General features: G+C 47.7%; 1 protein-coding gene across 1 annotated transcript; it reads left to right on the top strand.

Annotated features, from left to right (window-relative positions):
* The first annotated feature begins 1372 nt into the window (after window positions 1-1372).
* On the top strand, window positions 1373-2384 carry LOC123056777 (xyloglucan endotransglycosylase/hydrolase protein 8-like). The gene is made up of 2 exons (XM_044480051.1): window positions 1373-1642; window positions 1743-2384. Exons 1-2 carry the CDS (start codon window positions 1373-1375, stop codon window positions 2382-2384), a joined length of 912 nt encoding a protein of 303 aa, XP_044335986.1.
* The last annotated feature ends 6768 nt before the right edge of the window (window positions 2385-9152 follow it).

Here is a 9152-nt window from a genome sequence, read left to right as displayed (position 1 = left end):
TATGCGGTCTGACCGATAAAGATCTTCGTAGAATATGTGGGAGCCAATATGAGCATCCAGGTTCCGCTATTGGTTATTGACCGGAGACGTGTCTCGGTCATGTCTACATTGTTCTCGAACCCGTAGGGTCCGCACGCTTAAGGTTTCGATGACAGTTATATTATGAGTTAATGAGTTTTGATGTATCGAAGTTAGTTCGGAGTCCCGGATGTGATCATGGACATGACGAGGAGTCTCAAACTGGCCGAGACATAAAGATTAATATATTGGACGGCTATATTCGGACACCGGAAGTGTTCTGGGTGATTTCGGAGAAAACCGGAGTGCCGGAGGGTTTTTGGAGGCGTTTTAGCAAAATGCCTTTGGATTGATGCAGCGCAGCAGGGCCGGCAGCGGCAAACTGGCCACATATTGCGGCCGATGCGGGTTGCCGTGCTGCTGCAGCGCGACCTTCAGTGTTCAAGCTTGCATGAGTCTCCCTCTCTTGGCCGTCATCGTTCAATCAGCCGCCGCTGATGAGCTACGTAATGATATTTTTGTTCGGGGGACATGCTAATCTGCAAATTCTTTTGGGAAATTTGATTCGCAACAATCAAACGACTCCAAGGCACCAGGGAATTGAAGAATCGTTCCCCTGTCTAAGGTGGCGTGAAGGTTCCTGGTGGGGATTGGGGACATTAGCGACGGTTGATGACGACAAAGTCTTTAATATTTGTGATGTAGGTTCCGTTGCAAATCGCAACTTCAGGCAGGTTCTAGTGGTCGTGAATGCGAGGTTACACCCGACCAGCGCGGTTCGAATCCTGTTACTGCCATTTAATTAAATTTTTTCCCGGCTGAGCTTTCCACACAACCGATCAATTTAGTCCCATACTGCTTAGCTAACAAGAGTTAGACGTGTTTAAAAGGAAGAAATGTGTGCACAGCTCCACAAGTACTTACACAGCCAGGCGAGATGATTTATCGCATAGATTCAAGCACTAACTATAGCGTACTATACAGTACAATATACGTATGTGCTTGTTCGGTGAGAGATGGGTATAGGTAGAGTCGTATACGACGACGGCGTGTGTTGGGGTGAGATTAGTAGGTGATGATGGAAGGAAGAAGGGTAAGGTCCCGCACATCGGCACATGCATGGCGTTGATGTTTTTCGGTGCTTATTATCGGCACTTTCGGAAAACGCCGCCAGGCAGAGGCAACATCAATTGTCCGATCTTCCACGGCGTTCTGAAAACTCGCCGCAAAATACAATTCCCTTCGCGACTATATACAGCGTCTTTCCAAAACGCCGTCTATTCTATGTGCGGGCGTTTTATGAGCCTTGTGAGGCGTTTGAAAATGCCTCCTATTGTAGTACGTGCTGTAGTGCATGGCACGGCGTTTTCTGGCTGTGCTCGCCGTGGCCCTGGCGCTCTTGCAGGCCGCCTCGGCCAAGTCCTGGCTGGACAAGAGGTTCAACACGGACGGCACCGTCCGGACGTGGTACGAGGCCTCGGGCCAGGAGGTGGTGATGCTCAATCTCAACCAGCAATCCGGCGCCGCCGGCTTCAACTCCAAGGAGCAGTTTCTCTACGGTGAGTTCAGCATCCAGATGAAGCTCATCCCGGGAAACTCCGCCGGCACCGTCTCCTGCTTCTACGTAAGTCGACCAGCTTAATTAATTTCGTTTAGGACCAACATTAAACTCGCCCTATCGATCTTTATGTTTTTAGCTGATCCTGCGTCGCTGTTAATTGCAGCTTTCTTCCGGTGACGACGAGTGGCGCGACGAGATTGACATGGAGTTCATGGGCAACTCCAGCGGCCACCCGGTGGTGCTCAACATCAACGTGTGGGCCAACGGCGACGGCAAGAAGGAGCACCAGTTCGACCTCTGGTTCGACCCCGCCGCTGACTACCACACCTACACCATCATCTGGAACCCGGAGAACATCCTCTTCAAAGTCGACAACCTCTTCATCCGCTCCTTCAAGCGCTTCGGCGGCCTCCCCTACCCTAGCTCCAAGCCCATGAGGCTGCACGCCACGCTGTGGGACGGCAGCTACTGGGCGACCGAGAAGGGCAAGATCCCGATCAACTGGTCCAACGCGCCCTTCGTCGTCTCCTACCGCAACTTCTACGCCAACGCCTGCGTCAGCGGCGGGGCGTGCCATGCCGGCAGCGACAGTTGGATGAAGAAGCAGCTCGACGGCGCCGAATGGGGCATCGTCAAATGGGCGGAGCGCAGTTACATGCGCTACAACTACTGCGACGATGGGTACAGGTTCCCGCAGAGTGCAGCCGCTACTGATCCCAGCCGGACCGGCCGGGCATCCGGTGTTGATATTGACATCTTTTTCTTGGAAGCGTACACTATTCTTGTTTTCTTTGTGAATTTGTGATTAAAAAGCAGCCCTACATCAATGTGTGGGCGATTGTTTGTATACTAGTATTTTTTTCCTTCAGAGAAGAAGCATGTAAATTTCACCGTGCCTTTGAATCGATACAGCAATACAGTACATTTATGAGCTATGGTCGAAAATTTTGTTTTGGTGTCACTGAGCAAAGAACTTCAAAAGAATGACATATACTCCGCCTTACCGGTAGTGCTAAATATATCCGTTTGAGTGACAAATAATTCCAGACGCAGAGTATATAGTTAATGAACTCCCAGATAAACGTAATCCTATATCATGCGCTTTTTATTCACAAGCATTATATATATACTCAGGACAATTCGGGCATCGACGGCTCAACAGTGTATTACCGTAGAATGCAATGCATGTGCATATAGTGCTGCGCGACAAAGCATGTTCGGCCAATCAGTATTGATATATATATGGACACGTACATTTGCTTGTCCAAGAAGACAAGAGCACCTGTATCAATGTATACCATGCATGCATATGCGCTACTACATCTTTATACCCGACTGTGCCAGCAGCCACAATAATGCATATCTATCCTTCTCCGGCACCGCGTGTATGGTCGGTTTACATATATACTTTTGTGTTGTCCTCCACTGATAATATCGTTCGCTGGTGTTTTTGATATACACTATTAGGAAAAGGCCTACAGGTGGCACATCCGTTTTCGCTACTAAAGGCGCACTACAGGTGCGCCACCAGTACCACATCATTAGTATTTTTTGCTAATGGCGCATTACAGGTGCGTCATTAGTATCTGGTATACTAATGGCGCACCACGCAGTTCGTCATTAGTATAGCCCACGGTGCGCTATTAGTATACCTTTCAGGGGGCACATTTATCCATTTGCTTTGGCATACTAATGGCGCACTGGTGGATGATGCGCCATTACTGTGCTCTGGCTTACTAATGGCGTACTATGTGATGATGCGTCACTAGTATGAATATTAGGCATTATTTTTTTTCCTTTTCTGATATTTTCACAGGTTACAAAATATATTATTGGACAGAATTTAGACAACACCACACAACAACAGCAGATTCATCGAATACAATAGAAGATTAGTCTCCGAATACAATTCATCATATTAGTCTCCGAATTCAAAAGACCGAACAAAGATAGAACATTACAAGTCTCGAGACCGCGAGTAGCGAGTTTGTCGGAAGTAATACTAATCCTAACAAGTCCTACTAATCATCATCATACAACTTCTACTCGTTATTAATAACAAGTCATACGATCATCATCTTGATAGTCATCGAACCAACCCTACTTAATTGTTCTTAGCACATGATCATCAGTATTAGGAAGGACCTAAATACCCTATTTAAGGTAAAATAGCATAAAACAATATAGACCTTGACTCTCCATTATGGAGAATGGAGATAATCATGTCTCCAATTCTTGCGCTTCACTTCCTTTTGCTTCCAAGAACCTCCTTACGACTGTCCATACATTTTTTCCATCCTTTGATTTTCATGTCTCCACTTCTTTTAGAAATCTCGTATGGACAGTTGAGATTCGTAGGATGACCTGGCTGTATGTTCAAAACATTAAGACTACCTTTCTGATACATCAAATGAGGCACACAATTCTCTGGGATTATCTGTTGAAAAATATAGTAATAACTTCATAGTTAGCAATGATGTACTAGTTTTAGAAGTATGCAAAAGATGCACGGATGTCGTAATAGTAAAAAATCTTATCAAGGTATCTCCATGGTAGTTACCGTAGTTGAACACATGCACTAGTGGCATGTATTGACCATAATGTTGAGGAGTTTGATTGTAGATATTGTAATTCTCAATGTCAGTACAAAATCTGACTAGAGATTTTTCTCCTTGTAAGTTGTTAATTCGGAGCCATCGGTGTAGTGGGTTTTGTCTACCATCTCCCGCACATTCTTTGAACAATAAAAATAAGCTGTCAATGGAAATAAGCTGTCAACTATTTTGAAATGAACAATATAAATTAGCTAATAACTATGTTTGAGAAACTCACGTAGCGGTAGAATTGGAGGCGTATCAACAAGGACCCAAATGTCCATATTGTCTTGCTCGATTTTAGGATCACCAAGATCCATGGTGACAAGCATACCCTCATCAAAAACATACATCTTGCAAAATGCTTCCCAATTTTTGCAACCAAAATGGGTTACGTTCCCAGAATTATACAGATTTACTTCAAAGTCCACATCGTGATGAGTCCTTCGGTGAATTTTCTTTGTTTCAGAAATTTCATGGTCTTCAAAATCCATCCTCTCCAAGACACAGCGTCTTACATGGCATGCGATAAGCTATACTCGAATTGTAAAAGATGAAAATTACACGTTGAAATAGTTGAAGTCATGCTTAATTATGAAAATAACACTTGTCGTCGTTGCGTATCGTTTCAACTTCGAAGGTCTCCTCGAGCCTAATGCTGAAGCGCCAATCATCGTCGAGGTGAGGCATGTCGCACAGACCTCGATCGTCATGGCACCAGCCGCACTCCCCCGGGAGACTTGCGTCGTCCGATGACGACATATCCTATGTTCATAATTCAAAACTACATAGGATGAGTGGTTCCTCTTCCAGATTAGGGTTTATCAATGACGAGCAACTGACATTAGTAATAACTAAGAGTTGATATCACACTTCTATATGTATAACACAAGAGGCAGTTGATCCTACTTAATTAAGTACTAAGATACCCCGGGCCATGCATTTGTCGCAAGTACCCCATATGTCCTATTTTTAGCAAAGTCATGCTAAAATTCACGAAAAATTTCAGCATGACCTTTGCTGAAAATAGGACATATGGAGTACCCGAATATGCCGGAACGGAAGTTAATCGACATTCCGGCAAACTCAAGGGCCTCTCGGGGTACCTGCAAAATCATCACCACACGATGGTCGGAGACAAAACCCAGCAAACTCCTTCCCTTCACTCGGGGTGCAGCAATATATCTTCTAGCCATGAAAAATAATACCAACTAGGATCGGTATGACCTTCGTTTTTCATTTTCTGTATGATCAATTAAATCTTCTGCAAGCTTATATGAAAAGGTTCAGCAACATGAAACGTAACTCTTGCTTGGTGTTCCAAATCATTTCATTTATATTTTCAATAACAATAGGAATTATTTCATAATAGAATTTACCCCAAAAAAAATTCCTTTAATGCCATTTTCAAACTTTGAGTTGCCTCTGTTGCACTAAAACTAATTCAAATAATTTTTATAAAATTGCCATAAAAATTTTGGGAGACCCTATAATTCCTATAAATCATTTTTGAACAAAGACCCATCCTACTCTTTTGAAATTTTTGAGAGAAACACCCACTTTTCCATTCTGATCCATTTTTAGTTTACAACTACAACCCTATTTCCCCTAGCTCCTAAAAATCTAAAAAATTATCCCAACACAAGAACACTACCTACACTCCTTTTTTCCCAAACATCTCCTAATCACAAGTTCTAAATTTTCAATAGGCCACATGGATTTGCTGAATCAGCATAAACCTTTCAAGTACCAAAAATGCAGCATTTTCTTGGCACCACCAAGCTACTTCACGGTAATTCATATTTTAAGAATTGTCACATTTCATATATCGGCTTTTTCAAAACAAAAAAAGTATCTATGGGGGTTGCAACTGCATGTTGTGTATCAATGTACCTTATATATATCACGAATCTAAACTAGACAAACACGAATCTAAACTGAACAATTAATAGGTTGCAAGAATATATAAAATCTGAACATTACTCAATTCTGAACAGTACACTTCTCAAATTCATAGAAATTTCACAGAGAGAGAGGGAGACAGCAAGGATTCAGATTCAGAGAAGTGCAGCAGGAGGGAAGTGGAGAGGAGGAGCAGCAACAGTTTTGAGGTTTCAGAGAAGAGCAGCGGCAAGACGTTGAGAGGAGGAGCAGCAGGAGTAAAGCAAGAGGGAGGAGCAGCAACAAGGAGAGGGCGAGCGCGACTGTGGGCGGCAACACGCAAGTGCGTGTGTGCGCGGGCGCGGCCGACTGCAGCGACAGCGCAGCAGCGAGGCAACGCAGGAGCTTGACGATGGTGGCTACGGCGACGAACCTGACGGGGGAAGGGGGAAATCGGTCAAGGGCCTCACCGAGGTGCTCGACGATGATCTCGGGAGGTCAGGGGTGGCCGGGGTGGAGCGATGTGACGAGATGGACGAGGGAGGACGAGGTTGGGGAAGATGACGATGGCGACGATACGGTGCAGCTCCGGTCGATTGAGAACCCGTAAATGAAGAAGCAGTCGACGGCGGTCCTCCTGGACGTCTCCGTGCGGCGCGGGGTGACTAGTGGCGGCGCAGTGGGTCGGGGCGGCGGCCGAGCAGCAGGTCGAGGGCTCGGGGGATTGGGGATTGGGCTCGGGGAGGAGGCGGCGCTCGAGGGGAAAGGGATAGAGGGGGGAAGGTTAGCGATCGCGCACCCCCGAGCGGTGTGCCATAAGTAACCTTTTTTTAGGTAGCAATGGCGCACCACCCAGAGGTGCGCCATAAGTAACTTTTTTTGCATAGCAATGGTGCACCAGCCAGAGGTGCGTGAGAGAGTCCTGGATTAGGGGGTCTCCGGACAGCCGGACTATCTCCATTGGCCGGACTGTTAGACTATGAAGATACAAGATTGAAGACTTTGTCTCGTGTCCGGATGGGACTCTACTTGGCGTGGAAGGCAAGCTAGGCAATACGTATATGGATATCTCCTCCTTTGTAACTGACCTTGTGTAACCCTAACCCTCTCCGGTGTCTATATAAACCGAAGGGTTTTAGTCCGTAGGACAACAATCACAACATACAATCATACCATAGGCTAGCTTCTAGGGTTTAGCCTCTCTGATCTCATGGTAGATCTACTCTTGTAACACCCATATCTTCAATATTAATCAAGCAGGACGTAGGGTTTTACCTCCATCAAGAGGGCCCGAACCTGGGTAAAACTTCGTGTCCCTTGCCTCCTGTTACCATCCGGCCTAGACGCACAGTTCGGGACCCCCTACCCGAGATCCGCCGGTTTTGACACCGACATTGGTGCTTTCATTGAGAGTTCCTGTGTGTCGTCGCCGTTAGGCTTGATGGCTCCTACTATCATCGGTAGCAATGCGGTCCAGGGTGAGACTTTTCTCCCTGGACAGATCTTCGTATTTGGCGGCTTTGCACTGCGGGCTAATTCGCTTGGCCATCTAGAGCAGATTGAAAGCTACGCCCTTGGCCATCAGGTCAAATTTGGAAGTTTGAACTACACGGCCGACATCCGCGGAGACTTGATCTTCGACGGATTCGAGCCACAGCCGGGCGCGCCGCACTGTCTCGATGGGCATGACCTAGCTCTGCCACCAGACGGTACTCCAGAGGCCGCGCCCACACCAGCTCCGACCCTTAGCTCGGAGCCAGCTGCACCAATCGAGGACGGGTGGCTAGACACCGCCTCAGGGGCTGCAGTCTCAACGGCGATCGAGCCGAACACCAGCATAATCCTCTGCGCAGCCCGTGACTCCAAGGTGCCGGACTCTCCTCCGGACCCCGAACCATCCGCGCCCCTGCCAATCGAATCCGACTGGGCGCCGATCATGGAATTCACCGCTGCGGATATCTTTCAGCACTCGCCCTTCGGCGACATTCTGAATTCACTAAGGTCTCTCTCTTTGTCAGGAGAGCCCTGGCCGGATTATGGCCAACAGGACTGGGATGCGGACGACGAAGAAATTCGACGCCCACCCACCACCCACTTTGTAGCCACTGTCGATGATTTAACCGACATGCTCGACTTCGACTCCGAAGACATCGACGGTATGGACGACGATGTAGGAGACGAACATGAACCAGCACCTATAGGGCACTGGAAAGCCACCTCGTCGTATGACATATACATGGTGGATACACCCAATGAAGGCAACGGCGACGAGATAGCGGAGGATGACCCCTCCAAGAAGCAACCCAAGCGCCGACGTCAGCGGCGCCGCTCTAAGTCCCGCCAAAGCAAAAGTGGTGATACCGGCGCAGGAGATAATAACACTCCGGATAGCGCCGAAGACAACGAAAACCCCCTCCAGCAAGAGTTAGATCAGGAGGATGAAGGTGCCAGCTCTCCTGAGAGAGCGGCTGGCGGAGAGGAGGAGGATGACAATTACATGCCCCCCTCCGAAGACGAGGCAAGCCTCGGCGACGATGAATTCGCCGTACCAGAGGATCCCGTCGAACAAGAGCGCTTCAAGCGCAGGCTTATGGCCACGGCAAATAGCCTGAAGAAAAAGCAGCAGCAGCTTCAAGCTGATCAAGATCTGCTAGCTGACAAATGGACTGAAGTCCTCGCAGCCGAGGAATATAAACTCGAGCGTCCCTCCAAGAGTTACCCAAGGCGCAGGTTACTACCCCGACTGGAGGAAGAAGCGTATGATACGGCTGACCGGCCACCTCGTGGCCGCGATAGAGAGGCATTCCTGCCGAAAGCTCAGCCTCCACCCCAACGCCATCCAAATAAAAAGGCATGGGGAGATACGCCAGACCTGCGAGACATATTGGAGGACAAAGCAAAGCACTCAAGATCGATCTACGGATCACGAGGGCGCACCACTCTACGAGACGGTAAACGTCACGCCGGATACAGTAAAAGCAAATCCGGCCGGGCCGAACACAGCGGGCAGGACCCATACGAGCTGCGTCGCGATATAGCCCAATACAGAGGCGCCGCACACCCCTTATGCTTCACAGACGAAGTAATGGAACATCAAT

The sequence above is a fragment of the Triticum aestivum genome, chromosome 3A (assembly GCF_018294505.1).
Source record: "Triticum aestivum cultivar Chinese Spring chromosome 3A, IWGSC CS RefSeq v2.1, whole genome shotgun sequence".
NCBI lineage: Eukaryota > Viridiplantae > Streptophyta > Magnoliopsida > Poales > Poaceae > Triticum > Triticum aestivum.
Note: the sequence above shows the minus strand (reverse complement) of the source record. Positions and strands in the feature narration are given on the sequence as shown.

Bases quoted from the DNA above. Each gene is read 5' to 3' on its own strand.
- LOC123056777 (XM_044480051.1), top strand. From the start codon at position 1,373: ATGGCACGGCGTTTTCTGGCTGTGCTCGCCGTGGCCCTGGCGCTCTTG. The intron at 1,643-1,742 runs GTAAGTCGACCA...TGTTAATTGCAG, and splicing joins GCACCGTCTCCTGCTTCTAC to CTTTCTTCCGGTGACGACGA.